Raw genomic sequence first — 18117 nt, 5'->3', positions numbered from 1 at the left:
ATCAAACTTCTTTGCAAAACCCAAACTTCAGAACATCTCGTCGATATCATACAAAGGTTTTATACATAGGGTCTTTATATGCAAGAATGAAAACATGTACCTTATTGCTTAAATATGAACAATACAATTTAGCTAAAAGGACCACTAATAAAATCGAATTCTACATGACCCCTAGAGAAATTTACTCTGAAAAAATTCACTTGATCATCATATATTCAAGCACATAGGTTTATTCAAACGTGTAAGCTTAGTTGATAAGGTACGATACTCTTCTGAGTTTAGGAGTTTACTAAGCCTGTGCGTAGACTTAAGAAACAGGGGAAATAGTAATGGCGCAGGTTTTCTTGCATCTATTTCTTGTCCTTGATGTTTCTGCATAGGCGTAAACTCAGGAGGGGGGGCTCTGGGGCTTCAGCCCCTCCTGACGAAAACCGAGGGGGGCTGAAACCCGCCCTGGAAACAAGGAAGTGCTTTACCAATTTTTAGATTAGTTTGTTATATTATTCGTTTCACGCATAAGATTTGTTGCATTAGACAATTGCGTTTACAGCAAAATAAAGTATGAAATTATTGTGAACATAAGGTCAGATCCAACTCGAGGCCAATCCTTCAGAGAGGCTGGAAGCATCAGAGGAAAGCAACGTGCGATCTTTGCTGACGTGATAACAGCTATGGACAAATTTGTGATAAGATCTAAACAAAAGGAACCAACAAATGTAAATAAGCCAGTAGGAGAAAAAGAACAAGAAGAAAATATTGGAGATTTGATAGGAGAAGCTGGAGCAGCGTTGGTTGAAGTTGGCTTAGACGAATAGGAAAGGAAGTCAACGAGAAAGCTCCAAGATAACTGGAAGAAAACGTACACATGGTTATCATAAGACAGTAAAAGGCAGCGGGTAATTTGTCAAGTCTGCGTTAGCGCCATAAATGAAGGTTTGCCAAAGCCAACCACTGCAAGACATTTAGATTCGAATCGATGCTTTGTTGTAAATGGCTTTACAAATTGGAAGAAAGCTCTTGGGACCTTCCTAATTTAGCCGTTCCGTTTACACAGTACTGGTACGATTTTCTTTCGATGGTAGAACATTGTTTAGAGGAGGCTTTATTTCGTCAACCGAGGCTTTTATTTTGCCACCACCATCAACAATCGAAAATATATTGAGAGCGAAAATGGAGAAGAAGGCCGATAAAAACTTCACTTGGACGGATGACGAGGTGGCTTTAATTCTCAGTGTTATTTTAGACTACAAAACTTCTAAGTCCAATCAAGGCTTGGAATGGGAAACAATACAAGCCTTTTCTGTCGTCGTTTCTTCCAAAATTTTCTTTATCCTTAGGAGTTTTGAAGTACTACCATAGAGAAGAGATTGTAAATGGCGTTGGCAAAGACGGTGTTAGCCATCTCTATTGGCTGAATATCATAGCTGCTCAATAGATATTCAGCCAATCGCTGCCACTGAAATTAACAAGGCGATAAGGAATTTGACAACGTAGTTGCGCCAAAATCAAAGCCTCGATTCTTTGAAACAGCCATACAAAAGACCTCTTTGTGAATCCATGACAAAATCGTCTCCGATAGGTGTTTACACTGTCCCGTTCAAAAACGGAGCCGTGAAGGTACAAAATTCGTTCGCTTTCAAAGCAGGGTCAAAACTGATCCGGATAGCAGAGCAAAATCGTCTCGGTTCCATAGTGCTAGTGTAAATCGAAGGGCGAACCGTGGCAGTTTTGACTTGCATGGGACAGTGTAAACGGGGTCTTAGAATAAGAGAGTTGTCAAGAAGGATCAAACTACCCTCTGGCACGACAGGTTTAACACATCTAATTATTTGGAGGCCACAATTATTTTTTACAGGTATCCTTGACATGTAAAAAGTAGTCCAAGTTTTGCTCCAACGAGAATCCAACACACTTGGTAGGTTTAGAAACAATATAGTTTATAGGAAAGTATAGACTAACACTGTCCAAGTCCTTTTGAATGATTGGAGTAAGACTACTGTTGGAGGGCCAATGTGACAGGGTTGTTGTATCATCAGCAAATTTCACTGTTTGGGAATCAATAAGGCATAGTAGGTAATTTACATATAATAAGAACAAACGTGGTCCGAGGATGGGGCCCTGAGGAACACCACTAGAAATTACTGCAGAACGACATGGCTTTCCATAGAAATCAATGAATTGTGCTCTACACTCTAAGTATGAGGACAGCCAGTGTAGCAAGTGTACATCTGAATTTAAGACCTTGAATTTGGATATCAGGATCTGATGGTTCACCGCATTAAAAGCCTCTGTAAGTTTATTTCTAATTCATTTCATTCAACCGAAAATAACGACATTTATTTAGTAGCTGATTACGTTTACCTATCAGAGTCTTTCATACACTAGTACTAGTTGGTTTAGCATTTTCTCTGCTAGTTATATTTTAGCTAGTTTAGCATTAGTCTGTAACAGACCATTATCCATGTCAGTGTAATTTGTATCTATCATGTGTAGGAAGGCAGACGTAGTTGAGTGGAGTTTTCTAAACCCTGATTATAGCTTGTGAAGCAATCCTTCCTTGACTGGGAATGAGTAAATATGTTTGATGCTATCCTCTCTTCGATCTACATAGGATTGAAATAGAACGATAGTTCTCAACAATGTGAACGTCACCAGATTTAAAGACTCGAAAGAGTTCGCCGTAAACCTTAAGGAAAATCTCTTTTAACTTTCCTAAAATTGCAAGTTCCTCTAAAGTTCGATCCAATCTTTGTGAATGAGAAAAAAGGTGAATAAAAAGATTTTCAATTGGTGATGGTACACATTCAAACTAATTTTCAGTGCAAATAACATACAAAATCAGGACAAGGACTGACAAAATATTTGCTGCCTAAGTCAAAGATCTATATTTGCAATGCCAAAATGTACATTGAAATAGAACAAGAAAAATCTAATTCCTCAAGATAGATCTACTTGATACAGGATTAACAAATCATTTTGTGCCATGCTTCATTTACTATCTACAACTAAGCAAATACACTTAGTCACTTTACTTTGCAATTGTGCTCATAAACTCAACAACATTTTCTTAGATATGGATTTAAACCATACAGCGTCGAGTAATTCAAATCATTTCTCGATATATTATATCAAGTTAACGAATATTCTTTATAGTTTTATTTTAATAATGCCTGACAAGATGAAGTCGAAAAGACCTTTTCTTGAAGAGCACTGGTTCGTTTGATATAGAAGATACAGTAGAATTGAAAAGAGCTGCTGTATGAAACAAAAATTTGGACTGAAAAGTTTAGTCTGAAGAATGAAGAATGCTGTCATTATTTGTCCCTTGCTGACAAAATGTTGATTGGTCCATTTGGAAGGAAGAAATGTGATAGATACCTATCACAGCTTTGTTGCTGTTCTGTGCATAAATCAGTTTTGTCACTTACAAGAAGAATGGGTAATCAAATAATGCAAAAAGGAGCTCCACGAGCTTTCCCACACTATGATCTTTACTGAGTAACTATGATAATTTTTTGCCACCATCCTTTCTTGAGTTAGACTGTTACATATCATTGTTACATATCGATGATGTTGTCATCGTCCATCAAGATTTGACCGTTGACCAGTGGCGGCGCAAAAATGGGGGTAAGGGGAGTAATAACCATCCCTCCACATTTGTAAAAACATGGTTCACATGGCTCTTCTAAACACTGATTCAAAAGCTATTGGAAGGGTAGATTTTATTTTCGTCATTTTGTAGACGAGACAAAAAGGGCGTTGTTTCACTGGCCACCCCCAACACCCTTCCACTATGCAGAAGCTGGCGCAGCTACTACCCTTGGCCTCCTCTTATAAGCATTTCTATGAGCTTGCTTTACTCCATCTTGTCATGTTATGTTAAGAACGAGTCAGAATTTTGGACGATTCAAAGATACCAGGGCAAAAACAGGCTATGGTGACAGTTTTAATCATGGTAGACTTGTTTTAAAACTGCAGTTCTAAAGTGAAAACATCACCCAAAAATATATACCTAGAACTAAACTTAACGAGCACATAAACTGATAGGGCATCATGAAATACCTCTAAATGTGCACAATCAGTTAAATGTGTTACGAACAAACTAAAAGCGCAAACGCTTCATCAAACCACTGTCAATTGGACTCTGTCCATAACTTTATGACCCAAACCAAAATAAATGTAATTCCTTGGCAAACTTTGATTTTATCGCTGGCAGTACCTCACCAAATTATTTACATGTTCAACTGGTTTTCCATATCCAGATAAAATGTTTTCTTGAAAATAGACTTTGAAAAATAGAGATCAATGAGGGAGGTGTTTAGTTGTACATTTTTGTTTTATATTTAAACCTATTTGACAAGCAAATTAAAATTTTTACGTACCATAATGAAACTTTGTCGTAACCTTCCTCTGTTAAAAACGAATCAAATGTTATTTCGATCTTGCAAGTACTACCAGCTGTGAGATTCCAAGCTTGCTTGTGGTTACTCCAGTAATAACACGGGTAGTTGATCGATGTTATTGTTCAAAGCAATTCTGTAAAAATATGTTACAAGGATTGTTTAGATACAAAACAAAGCAATCACGTGTACCCATACAATGGGGAATGTAAGGGGAGGTTGGTCCACAGGTAAAACAAAAGAGATTAGTTCCCCCTAACTAAATTTATACGTAGATAAAACAGTGGTACCTATCTGACAATGTGTTCCTACCCATCCCATTCCACAGAAGCATGTATAGCTACCCGCAGTGTTGGAGCATGTTCCACGATTAGCACAAGGAGAAGTCAAACACTCGTTAATGTCTGTTGAAAAAATTTATTATCACAAACAATAAGTTATAAAGATATCAACAAAGTATTCATTTGCAACACTGAAGTAATAAATTTTATATCAAATGAGTGTCTATCGCTACACTGGGCATTAGGCCTTGGTTAAAGGCAATATCCTCGTATTGTTTGCAGTTGTATTCATGATCACTTTGACCTAAAACTGATGATAAAAACGATGACACAAATTCAGCTGGTCTTCGATATGATTGGTCAGACCAAGCTATTTGTACATTCATTGGTTAGGATGGATCCACACTGTCAAGCCATCACCCGAGGCCGAGCCATTCACCCGCACCGCCCCTCTCTTTTACCGATTACACAGAGGAACTATCGCAGCTCCATCTCAATGTGCAGAGGTCTTGAAGAGTGAGAGAGGACTGCCCACACTTGGAGGGCCATTGCAGCCCCACCACTGGATAAGGTTAAAGAGAAAGTGTTCTAAGTTGTTTAAGCCAATCATTAACTTAGAGCTGTTATATTTAGGAGTTTATTGATTTTCAAGTATTGAGAGGGATGTCAATGGATTCTTGCCCGAATTTTCCTATTTTCCATAAATTTCCCGAAAATTTGATTAAGTAAGGACTTGTATTATGACATCCAGCAAAACAAGAAAACATGGAATATGGAAATAGAGGCCTAGCAACAGTTCCTTTTTATAAAGCCTCGCTTCCTCTTGTCTTGATTTTAGCTTTTCGACAAAACCATTATTATTGCGAACCTCTGGCTAATGACAGGCTAGAAATCCAACAATTTTGTGAAGATCAGAACCAAGACGAAGCACAAATAAGATCAAGGAACCGCTTAGAAATTGCAAATAGATATGCCTAGAACGTAGATAATCACGAAATTAACTAAACTAACAACATAATTCTCAGAATGTTTGTTTACCTTCACAGGTATATCCATCAGTGTTTCCACAAGTTTCTTTGCAAACATAACCCACGGTACACCTTCCTTGACATCTGGATGAAGTCTGCAATGTAAGGAGCAATATGTTTTTGTCTTACAACATCTAATTGAATCGCGACACGACAGCTCTGATGTGCTCTAATCATTTTTATAAATCAATTGAAATTAAAAAAAATTATTTTGTGGAAGAAATTTTTCAGCTTTTTCAGTTTCTGCAAAAGACAGCCAGCTTAGCGACATTGCTTTTGTTCCAAAACCTGCGTCAGAAACTCAGCCTTCCCTACCATTGCTTTCTTGTCATCTTTCTCTTTTCTTCACGCCTCTTTTAAAACTAACACTTTCAAAACATCTAATGTTGTAATTCAGTATGACTAAAAAGTTACGCCCAACAAGGCTTTCTTCGCGACGGCCCTGATTGTACACATGTTATCCTGGTAAGAACTTTTATGCACCAATAGTAAAAATTTAATTTGCAGCAATTGTGCCAAGATAAAAGATTTAATAATAAGATCCTCTACGTCACAACTTCTTTTTTGTGATTGTGTGGTGCGATTGTGACTTTATGTTGTTGCTGTTGTTCTCGGTCGCTTGTTGTGGGTTTCGTAATGGCGGGAACACCGCTCAACGAGAAAATGTTAAATTGCAAATTAAGAAACGTTGTTTTCCTTCTCACATACCTCTCTTTGGCACTAACAGCAAAACCCAAAGTTGATGTCAAAAAGAGCCAAGTGTTTGGGCCAGCACTAGAGCCAAATATAGTTCTTCCAGTGAGGTATTTCTACATTCAGCTGGTTGACACCAAAGGCAAAAAGTGAGTACCGATATTACTTATCAGTGGGCAGATAGATCAGTTGATGTCGTGAACTTCATCCAACGTTAAGAAACATGGACACTGTTCACACAAACATGATGCACATTTGTTTAGACATCGACCTCCTCGTCCGCCATGCCCCGAGTGGAAATTCTGTTGCGTGCCCGCAGGGACGTAGCTAGCGGGGGGGGGGTGTAGAGGGCTGTAACATCCCCAATTCTTCATGAATTCGTCTGTGAATCTTTAGGTAGTTTACAAAATCCTTAGTTTGTCGGTGAAATCATCTATCAGTTGGTGAAATAGTACCTAAATTCTTCTTCATCTATGTCTTTGTCAGTAAGTTTTCCAATGATGGACCTCCCCCCCCCCCCCCTAGTCTGGAGGGTCGAGCCACGCCACTTATTGCCCCAATTTATAAATTGTGCACACCTCTATGTGCTTCACTTATTTGCCCCGCAAAATTCCTATGTAATAATGGTAATAACATTTGATATTATTGACAGAACAAATTTCTTGGCACACGATCTCACATTTCAAAAGAGAACTTGTCCACGCAGGAATAAAAGTGTACAGTCTGATAGTACCAAGAGTAGGTAGAAGTGTAGGAGAATTAGCATGGGCCTGGGAAATTTCTTTTTTTTAGAAATTTTTTTAAGGCCGAATCTTTTTTACATAACACCCCCTTTCGCATCATGTAAGTGCTGAAATAATTTTCACTCACAGTGACATATTTAAACAAAAAATGGCCACCTCTGGGTGGTGACCCTACATAATGCATTTATGATCATTTGAGAAGAGCAAGATGATTTCATATTATCCTGAAACCCCTGCTTGGAGCCACCACTTAACCTTCTCTTCCAGACCTACAAAGTCTCACACATTTTGCATGAGTTTCTGGCATTCCAGAAACTAGTATCAACAGAATGTGCAACAAAAACAATGTAGCTTATAAGGTAGAACAATAGATGGTTTTTAAAAAGCAAACATTTAGTAAACTAAAGCTTTTCGTCTGACACTCCTCAGAGTTTAAAACGTCAGAACATAGACTCTGAAGAGTGTCAGACGAAAAGCTTTAGTTTACTAAATGTTTGCTTTTTTCAAAGCCATTTTCAAGTTTTTTACCACCAAAAGAACAATAGTATGCATCTGGGAACATAAGAAGGAAATTTAGTATGGTGTTGTAATCGTAGGTTGCAGTTTAACACAATTGAGGAGATTTCATACAAATCTAACTCCACTCCATATAAAACTATTTGCAACATATATTTACAAGCATAGCAAAATTCTTGAACTTCCACTCTAACGACCATACTACTCACAAACACCATCTCGGGCACTAACTTGACTCTAACTTGATCTTCAATCTTCTATCGTTAACTCCTAAAGGCTTTACAACCGATCTGACTAATTATGCAAGAGCCATAACTGTTACTATGATTACTTCACAACATATGTTGAGATGTAATTCTGAGTGCTTCACACTTTCTTATAGGGCACCTAGGCACAGGTAGAAGCATCCATTGATGCCTTGAGCATTAGATATCTTAGCAGAAATCACCCTTCCAATAAGGAGACCATATTTTAGTATGCTGAGACAGTTTTGGAAAATTCCTTCTACTGATGCACCATGTTATCTTTCAGCCTTACATCATCCCCTGGAAAAGAAAACCTAAAAGTTGAATATTCATCCAGTGCTGGCAGGGTAAGGTTGTGGCCAGATCTACTGGACAGAAATGATGGATCTTTTATTGTAAGGTTTAGAATTATGAATACATACAATGACTTGAAGATTTCAGTGAAATGGAAAGATCAACATATAGCTAAATCACCTTATCAGCTGAAAGGTAAATATATCACCATTTTGAAACAAGGATGGTTACACTTTGTCCAAAGCCAAGGTTGGAAAACTTGTATGGTTTGCTGATGCATCACTGCAACCAATGGCACATTATCAACTGCCCCCTGCCAGCGGAAGCATTTGAGCTGCAAGTGAAAATGCCCATCAAACATTTAGTTTTTTACGAAAAAGCTTTTAGCCTATGTTATAAAATGTTTGCATTTTTCAAAGCCATTTATGCATGACTTAAATAAAGGTAATGTGACCAGCTAAAGCAAGCAACTCTGCGGGGGTTTTCAGAAACATGTGATTTTACATGTCATCGCCCCAGCCATTACAGTCATTCTGTTTATCTACCCTGCTGCGAAGTTAGCTTTTCATGTGAGCAGTTTTGCATTGCAAGAATACTGACCAAATGCAAGCTGTTATTTTCATTTTAATTGACAAGTTGGGTACACGCAGTACTTTTATATGGATACATTACCTTTAATATTTGGGTCACAAGAGGTCCAAGGTGCCAGCACTGGAGGTCAAATGTAGCTGCATGCATATGCAAGTTTTCTAGCCTGGTCCAAAGCAAGCCTTCCAATTGCTACAATGCCTGCTTAAAGTCTTGGCTCTTGGCTTAATTGCATCTCCTTCTCCTCTTCTGAACAATGTTTTTAATGCAATGATTAGAGACTCAATATGGTCCAATGAATTATTTTCAGATACTTTGAAAATAAGCACATTGTCATCGAAATGAAATTCATACTGATGGGCTGCCCATTGTATTGCTTCTCAGTCAGTACACTGTTATAAAGAAATATACTACAGCTTGACAATTATTAGGGGGGGCTCCAACCCAAAAAACACTCTATTTCAGTAAATATGTCCTTGTGAAATTCTCAAACACATGTGTAATTTAAATGCATTGCAAGCATGACAAACACGGCTATATACCTTCTTGTAATATTATGATATATCCATCTTTATCCATTCTGTATAACTTCAATCTTGGTGACGAAGGATGATTATATTATGCATTTCTGTTGAAGTAGTAGGAATGGTGATACTATTTATGAGTTATAATGTGAAGGCCCCGTGTAAACTTATTATCATGATATCTTTTATAATTTATGCTGATGCCTTGATTACTAGCTGCTATTTACCATGAGCAATGCAACTGCCCAGAGACCAACATAGAGAAATGGTTGGAGGATATGAAATGTCCAAAGTCATTTCCAGAAATTGAAAGAGGCTTTGCAAATTTTAAAAGTATCAACCTGAAAAGATTACGCATGGAAGGCTTCAAGAGATATGACAGTGGTGCAGTATGTCACTACAGTTTGATTGACGGAAGGGTACGTCTTATGTTATGGGAATATTAATGGTACATAATAGATAGTAGTAAGTTATGTTTAATTTGCCCTCTTTAGGATATATGAATATTTTCTTGAATAATTTAAAACTTTTTTCTTTGTTGTAGCTATTCTTGATGATGCATGTGGATTAAGATGAAAATCTTTAAAAGCCCCTTTAAACACTGTCTAGTCACAGCTCTAGAGGTTCTACTGGGCATTGTTTCAATTTCTGTAAAAGCATGCATGCCTGTTACCTCTACACTTTGAAAATGTGATGTCAAAAAGAATTTACTTGGTGTATACTTTCTCAACTTTTATGTATTTGATGGATTACCTGATCTACCTTTGAGAAGGTTTTGCAGAGGTCTTACCAAGGCAGAAATCTAAATTTAATTAGATTGATTTGATTTATTAAGTATTGATTACCTATTTAAGAAACATAACCTTCTCTAGAGAGGTTGGATTGAGTCTTGTGTTAATCTAAGAGCAAGTATAAAGCTGAACTCCACAGCTAGTAGCTGTTTTTCTTGTAGCCTCATTTATTTGGGTTCACTCTCCTACCCACAGTCATTTCATCTCAATTTCGTTTAGTTTTTTATTAATGGATTTTACAATAATTTAGGTATATTTTCTCCTGATATTATTTATGACTTTTTTATACTTTTCCAGCTTTATAGAAAGTGTCCTGGCTCAATAACTGACTTCAAGATGTTCGTAGATGCTTTTATGTTGTCAGTTCTACGAAAGGTTTGTTTTCAGTAACACTTATAAGCCAACTTCATTTAAAGTCACAATCAATTAATGTACAGTCACATAAAATTTAGATCCAATTATGCAAACTATTCAATTTAGCTCTCCTTGCAGTCACACACCTTCAAAAGCAAACCTATATATTTTGCAGATAAAAACTGTAGAAGCAATGGGGTTTTATGAACTGGTAAGACCATTGTAGGGATTATTTCTTCTTAGTTCGATTCAACCTTTGACAAATTTTATCAAGATCAAGTAGATGACCTGTTTTTGTGATCTTGACCAGAATTTATGTGGTCAAGCTTGAAACCTCAACACAAAAAAATCAAGGTATATTTTAATTTCATGAATTGAGGAACAGACAGACTTTATAGGATCATGGTGAAGCACGTCATTTTGACAGAACTGTGGCTAAAATTTGTTTGATATACAATTCTGACGAAACCTGAAAAGACAAGCATGGCTTTGCTGTGACAGAGCACAAATTTCTAAGACGAAGGACCTAAGCGTAGAAGGCATAGGGGCTTGGGAGGGTTTGCAGCCCCTCCCTCCAAAATTTATAGAGTTTAAGACCATTTCCGGCAATCGCAATGAATCGACAGTATTCGGGCAAGATCCATACTAAGCCTTCCTAAACGTTTAGCCTCCGCTACCAGGCACTGCGGAGCGTTGAGAAATGTGGGGGGTCTAAAAAAAGTGGGGGGGGGGGGCTAAAACCGTATAAAAAGAGGCTTTTCTGGTAGTTTGATACTTAATGTTTAGTATTTTTTGCAAAAAGTGGGAGGGCTGAATCCCGCCCAACCCCTCTGCTCCGCGGTGCCTGGCTACACCCATGACGAGGAATGAGAAGCTAGAAATATGGTGAGAAATCTTTGAGAAAAATGGTAGCAATTTACTGTAAGAACCTGCTTATAAGCCAGGCTTTTCCTTTATCCTGCACGCTTATGTCAGGGGTGGTGGTTTATGTGTGGGGAGGGGGTACAGTAAATTGGGGAGGGGGCTGCAGAACACATAGTGTTCTTGGTCTTTATGCCAATGCTTGCGAATTTGATCCATTTGAGAATGGATTAATTTCAGTTCATAAGGAAATTCAGAAGAGCTTGAGATTTTTCGTGGATTTGCCCTGGAAGGATATTTGATGTTGTGCTAACCAATGTTCAAGCCGCTAGCGTCCCGACTGATGCACTGCCCGAGGGGAGGTGGGATTTTTCCTTTCCAATTATTTTACGCTGTCCCATAATTTTTGCTAGAAAAGGCACCCTGTCGCATAATTTTTCTGCAAAAGGACGGTCTGTTGAGCGGCATATCCCGGCAGGTCAAATATGGAAGTACCTCCCCCGGGATACAATGTAATGAAATACCACATACGTCCGATATTTTAACGATCTTCTCCCTTATAGGTAAAGCTTCCTGATGCAGAATTTTTTACCAATCTTGGTGATTGGCCTTTGGAAAAGAATTTGAGTGATCCTCTTCCAATTTTATCATGGTGTGGTTCTGATGAAACAGCAGATATCGTTTGGCCTACGTATGACGTTACTCAGTCGATTCTGGAGGCTCTTGGCAGGTGAATATTGTATCTTATTAAGCACGACCTTTTTTATTTTATCAGCACAGACATTAAGCGGTTTCGAGAACTGAAGGTATAAACAGCCTTCCGGGACTTTGGGTATTACTTCTAAACAGACCGCCTTAAGATTGCATGCGCAATGCTGTATCGACAGGATTATTTCTGTAATGGCGGACAAGTAAGGCCTAGCTGCGAGTAACTTGAAACCTAAATGTCTTAAAAACTCTATCATAACCCAGCATATTTGGGAACTCTAAAAACCAACAAAGGTAATGGATGCAAGAATAAAAAAATGTTCATGTAGCCTGAAGAATCGAAAGCATGTCGAAGATTTTGACGCATTGAAAAAAAGCGTAGAGAATTTCGGTGTTTAGCTTTTATGCATTGGGCTGCTAAAACAGCAACACATTTAATCATAAAAGCAAATTTGTCGAGCAGCACTATTTGTTTAGTGAAAACAGCTGTACAGACTGTTTCTGTAGAGATGTTATGAAACCATTGTATTCTAAAAGTTTACAGCCACAGACCGTCATGCATCTTTCTGCATCCCTTTTAAAATACCCTTTAATAAATAAATGTTATCTATTTCCTGTCGAGAATTCAATATTTCTGTTGAGAAAGATGCATGCAAAACTAATGAAAGAGTTGAAACATCGACTTAAAGGCTATCGAGAGACACTCAAATGGCTTCAGCCAGTTATCAATCAACTATTGGTGCTTTTTGATTTACCAAGTAATGGCGGACTGGTGGCTTAAACCTCTTTAGTATCTAGAGAGAGAAGTACCTCTTAAGAGTATGCATCTTTGCCTGTGCATTTTTTAATTTGTTGATTCAGATTAATTAAAAGCTAAGATCAAATTTATTCTGCAGGCAAACCCTGGACATGATGTCGGTGCAAGCTAATACTGGGCCAAAATGGAAGAAGAAAATAGCAAAAGCATTTTTTAGAGGAAGAGACAGTCGCCAAGAACGTCTTGATTTAGTTGTTATGGGAAGAAAGAAGACAGATCTTTTCGATGTTGCTTTGTCAAATTTCTTCTTTTTCCCATACGATGAAAAGAAATATGGCGCAAAGAACACGGTTTCGTTCTTTGACTTTTTTAAGGTCATTTGAATTCATTTAACCTTTGGAATTCTTTTGAGAAAAATACGTCGAAAATTTTTGTAATAGTCACAGAACCTGTAATTTTCAGGATGGGTGTGCACTCAAGAGTATGTTCTTTTATTTGTAGTACCTTGCAACGTCCAATTAAGTGAATATTTTTGTGGCAGTTAGTTGTGTGTAGATATTAGAATTTTTTTTTCATTGTGAAGATTAGTTGTGGATCAATAAGACAATTTAACATAGTCACAACTAGCCATTATATCAACCTAAATTCTTCAATTAAATTTATTGAAACCTGTGACAACCTATGTAATTTTCCGATGTTTTCTCGAACACAAGTTTTATTATTTCGATAAAGCAATATTAATTGTAATGCCTGTCTCCCACACAAGACAATTTTGTTTTGAAGTTGAGATTCACCATCTACCTTTACTCAAGTCACACTAATAACATTGCTTTGTTGGGCAAAGGAACGAAGCTTCAGTGAAGTCTCAAATCGAAATATTGTAGTATGCATCCTGTACTATTCATGACATGTTATATTCCATTTTAGTACAAATACCAGATAAACATCGATGGAACAGTGGCGGCTTATAGATTTCCATACCTGCTGATTGGCGATTCTGTTGTGTTTAAACAAGATTCACCTTATTATGAACATTTTTACAAGGACCTAAAGCCTTGGGAGCATTATATTCCCTTCAAAAGAGATCTCAGTGATCTGGAAAAGCAACTGATATGGGCAAAGAGCAATGATAAAGAGGTAAGTTCAGCGGTCAATCTCTTTTTATAACACATCAATCTATAATCTTTATTCTATAGCCTGTAGTCTGTAATCTGTAATATGTTATCTTTGTAATCTGTAATCTATGATCTGTAATCTTTGTAATCTAAAATCTGATACTAACTTCCTATAACTATTAACGTCGATGGTATGAAACTTTGACTTTTTTATTATCACTGGTGAATAGCTATTATGCGATTTTTTTTGTTTTGGAATCATTCTGAACATGTCTTGATTGATGCAGTTTGAAAGAACTGTGTTTCTTAGATTGTCCAAACCATGATCAAGGAAATACAAATCGTGATTTTTTTCAATCTTGGTAACTCAAATCATGATTGGTCCAATCCTATTAACCTGATTACGATTGCTTGAATCCTGCTTATCTGAATGTGGATCGATCTAATCTAACTTATCAGTGCATCGCAGGGATTTCAGTGGGGAATGGTGCATGATAGCGCGCTAGCACGTAGTCAGGTAGGCACGTAGGCACGCGGCAGAACTGTAGCTTGAGGGTAATTAGTGGTGCTTTTAAGCTGAGGTGGTTGGTAACTAAAAGCCTCCGGCTTTTCCATTCGTTAAAAGGAAGAAGCTTTAGTCAAACAATTTTTAAAAGACAGTAATTGAGCTACTGTTCTCGAATTATTGGAAGTAGTTTTGTTGAAAACCTTCAACTTAGAATGGTGATGTTATTTGCTATGAATTTCGAAAGTTTTTCCAATTTAAAAAGGCTCAGTCTAAAGTATTTTTTGACACTGGACTTTTGGTTCGTTGTGGCGATATGTTCGTAATGAGCAGGGCTCGTAGTTGCGGGAGTTCGCAATGCCGGAAGTTCCTTATACAGGGAATTTTCAAAGAGAAGACTTTTTGTTCGAAATAGCGAGAAAATCGTAATGAACGAGGATCGTTATAGCCGGATCGAGGAATTTGTTATCCCAAGACTTAGCTATACCTTGCGTATTCTAAGCGACCAGACTTTTAGTTCGTAAAAGCGAGAAGCTCGTAATAAACGTTGCTCGTAATATTGAGATTCTGCTAGACTGAGCGTGGAAACGCTTCAACATTGTTTTAATAAAGCAAGTACAATTTAAGATTCTGCGGTAGCAAAAAGTTATAGAAATGGAGAATTCCAAAGCAACTTTATTTATACCTGTTTTCTAAAAAGTTTTCTTGGAACAGTATAAAAAGTCAGTTTCATTATTAAACATTTTCTTTCTCCGTGAAGTTGGATTATTTTTGGAACTGTTTGTTTCTTTTTAGTATTCTTAGTCTATATGTTCGTTATCAGGTCAATAAACCATCAGGTTTATTTCTAGGCCCGAAAAATATCTGAAGCTGGCAGGACATATGCTCGAAATAACCTGATGCCAGAATCTATTTACTGCTATACAGTGCTGATGTTTCAGGTATATGTCCATATTATTTCAGGTATATGAATTCAATTGTTTCAGGTATTAGGCGTATCGATTCCATGATCTTTGTTTTACATTACAAAAACCAGACAGTTATCGTGACTAGATACAGTTAAGCCTCTGTGTAACGGATACCTTTCCGACCAGTGTAGCTGTCTCTTGGATAAGGGTTTCCGTTGTATAGAGGTTCCTTTAAGAGAGTTTTGACCACTTGACAGGAAAGTATCTATCCGGTTTTGAGAGATGTCTCTCTATAGAGAGGTCGGTTAATAGTTACACCAGACCTGAGCAACTTACGGCCCGCGGGCCAAACGGCTCTTTGGGCGTTTCTGTCCGGTCTACTTAATTGTGTTGTCAAGCTGTACATAAAACCAAAAACGATGCAACATTTATTTTATGATGTTCTTGCTAAGCTATTCAGTGTAACTGTTACACTATATACGAATTCTTTATTATTTTTTAAAATTCCTGAGAGAGTTTTTATGCAAGTTTGTGATTCAGACCTAAGCTCACAAAATAGGGATTTTGTTTAATTTGAATTGAATTGATGGAGTAAGATGTTTCATAATTCTATTTTTTTTATTTGCCTTGTTTTCTTATATATAATTTTTTACCCTTTTTTGTTTTATTTCATTAGAGCTTAGTTTCTTTATTTCAATTTCTTTTTCTGTTTATTTCATTTTGTTTTATATAATTTCATTTAATTTTATTATTAATTCCTTTTAATTTACGATTATTTGACTTTGTTTCATTTTATTTCATTGCCCCTTATCCTTCCTTTTTTATAATTCCTATAGTTATTGTATGGTAGTTGTGCCAAGAACAGAATCCAAAGGCCACTTTACACTTTCGAGGATATGCTAAGAGAAATTTTTTTATTTTCCAGGAGTATGCTAAGAGGCAAAAACAGAATCCAAAGTATCACAAAGATATGGAGCTTGTAGACCAGCCGAGTGACGCCGACTCCCGTTGCGAATGCTATAAAGTTCCAAAGGTATTGTTTCAATATTTTGTTTTTATCTTCTGGCTAGGCCTTTGTCTTCTGTTTTTATCTTCTGCTAGATTCACTACCTCTGTTCTGTGACATTTTATAGAATTCATCTTTCAAAAAGCGTACAAGATTTTTCAAAGCAATTGGATCCTAAAAATGAGTTTTTTCCAAAGGCGCACGAGATTTTCATGAAGTGTCGCTAGCCCACCACAACAAAATAATCATTTTTCTCACCAAAAATAAAGTCATGGGTCTAACTTGTGAGATGGATTTTAAATCTTGTATGCAGATCGAACAAAATGTGATTATACAATATATTTCAGCGTTTTATATAAATCGAATGAGATGAGTGTTATGCGATGTTTCGAGAATAACTTCTGCATTAAACAACCTCGCCTGACGAAGAGCTGTGATCGAAAAATTTTGACAATATTTATTTTTAATCAACAAAGTTTCTTTCAAGGATGTCAAAGATATGAGAATACTCATAAATCTGTCTTTAACCAACAATTAAGAGTTGATGACGTCACAAAAATGTATTTTTAGAATATAAAAATATTGTACAATAGAACTGCATCTTTTATAGCAGTCGATTCTGGCCAATATTGCCTGAGAATTAGCCAAATAAACTTTTTCATTTCAAATCACTGTTATTTTTTATTGTTTCTTTACTAAAATCACAGATACCTGTTAGTCAAGACTAACTCTCGCTGTAGGGTTCTTTCAGATAGTATGGTCAAAATGCAAAATCTAAAGCTGTTATTTCTGGCATTGCGATTCTATATTCAATTGAGTTGATATCAGGTTTTGAACCAAAATTAAATTCTTGTTATTTTTTTGCAGGGAAAAGACGAACTTTAATCAAAATTTTGATAGGATTAATTATTTTGCAGTCAATAGTATTCATAGGTGTTTTTTAACGAATTTTTCGTAGTTTCTTTGTGAAAATTTCTTCAAGCTTACCCATAGAGATGACGTTTCTGAAGTATTCCAAACCTTGTCTAGGGGTGCCGTCCTAAGTGTTAGGAAGGAGCTTCCTGTAGGCAACTTTTAGAAGCCACACCCGTCACCGCACCCATTTCTAGAAGATTCTCTGTTGTGTTTAACAAATTAATAAAATCATACGCTGACTCGAAAAGACTGATGGAAGTTAAAAGGATCTTGGGTCCCTCCCGACCCTGCTCCATGCCCCCCTGCTTTTATCTTCAAGTAGAATACAGTAACCACGTAAAAGTGAAGCCGCCAACCACGTAAAAGCGAAGCTGCAAACCACGTTTAAAAAAGTCGCAAACCACGTAAAAACAAAGCTGCAAACCACGTAAAAATTAAGCCGCAAACCACGTTTGAATAAAGTCGCAAACCACGTAAAAATGAAGCTGCAAACCACGTAAAAAAGAAAATTGCAAATAACGTTTAAAAAAGTCGCAAACCACGTGAAAATTAAGCCGCAAACCACGTTTAAAAAAGTCGCAAACCACGTAAAAACAAAGCTGCAAACCACGTAAAAACGAAGCTGCAAACCACGTAAAAATTAAGCCGCAAACCACGCAAAAACGAAGCTGCAAACCACGTAAAAATTAAGCCGCAAACCACGTAAAAACAAAGCTGCAAACCACGTAAAAATTAAGCCGCAAACCACGTTTGAATAAAGTCGCAAACCACGTAAAAATGAAGCTGCAAACCACGTAAAAATTAAGCCGCAAACCACGTTTGAATAAAGTCGCAAACCACGTAAAAACAAAGCTGCAAACCACGTAAAAATTAAGCCGCAAACCA

At 37.0% G+C, this 18117-nt stretch overlaps 1 protein-coding gene across 1 annotated transcript; it reads left to right on the top strand.

The window, feature by feature from the left end:
• The first annotated feature begins 6316 nt into the window (after positions 1-6316).
• On the top strand, positions 6317-17265 carry LOC135691408 (protein O-glucosyltransferase 2). Its single transcript, XM_065209262.2, has 10 exons — positions 6317-6551; positions 8193-8395; positions 9529-9731; positions 10401-10478; positions 11882-12048; positions 12923-13157; positions 13711-13920; positions 15255-15344; positions 16237-16344; positions 17185-17265. Exons 1-10 carry the CDS (start codon positions 6346-6348, stop codon positions 17200-17202), a joined length of 1518 nt encoding a protein of 505 aa, XP_065065334.2. The 5' UTR covers positions 6317-6345; the 3' UTR covers positions 17203-17265.
• Positions 17266-18117: the final 852 nt, after the last annotated feature.

This window comes from Rhopilema esculentum, chromosome 4, assembly GCF_057945365.1.
Source record: "Rhopilema esculentum isolate cy_ngs chromosome 4, ASM5794536v1, whole genome shotgun sequence".
Taxonomy (NCBI): domain Eukaryota; kingdom Metazoa; phylum Cnidaria; class Scyphozoa; order Rhizostomeae; family Rhizostomatidae; genus Rhopilema; species Rhopilema esculentum.
Note: the sequence above shows the minus strand (reverse complement) of the source record. Positions and strands in the feature narration are given on the sequence as shown.

Bases quoted from the DNA above. Each gene is read 5' to 3' on its own strand.
- LOC135691408 (XM_065209262.2), top strand. From the start codon at position 6,346: ATGGCGGGAACACCGCTCAACGAGAAAATGTTAAATTGCAAATTAAGA. The intron at 10,479-11,881 runs GTTTGTTTTCAG...TCTCCCTTATAG, and splicing joins TGTTGTCAGTTCTACGAAAG to GTAAAGCTTCCTGATGCAGA. The intron at 13,158-13,710 runs GTCATTTGAATT...ATTCCATTTTAG, and splicing joins CGTTCTTTGACTTTTTTAAG to TACAAATACCAGATAAACAT.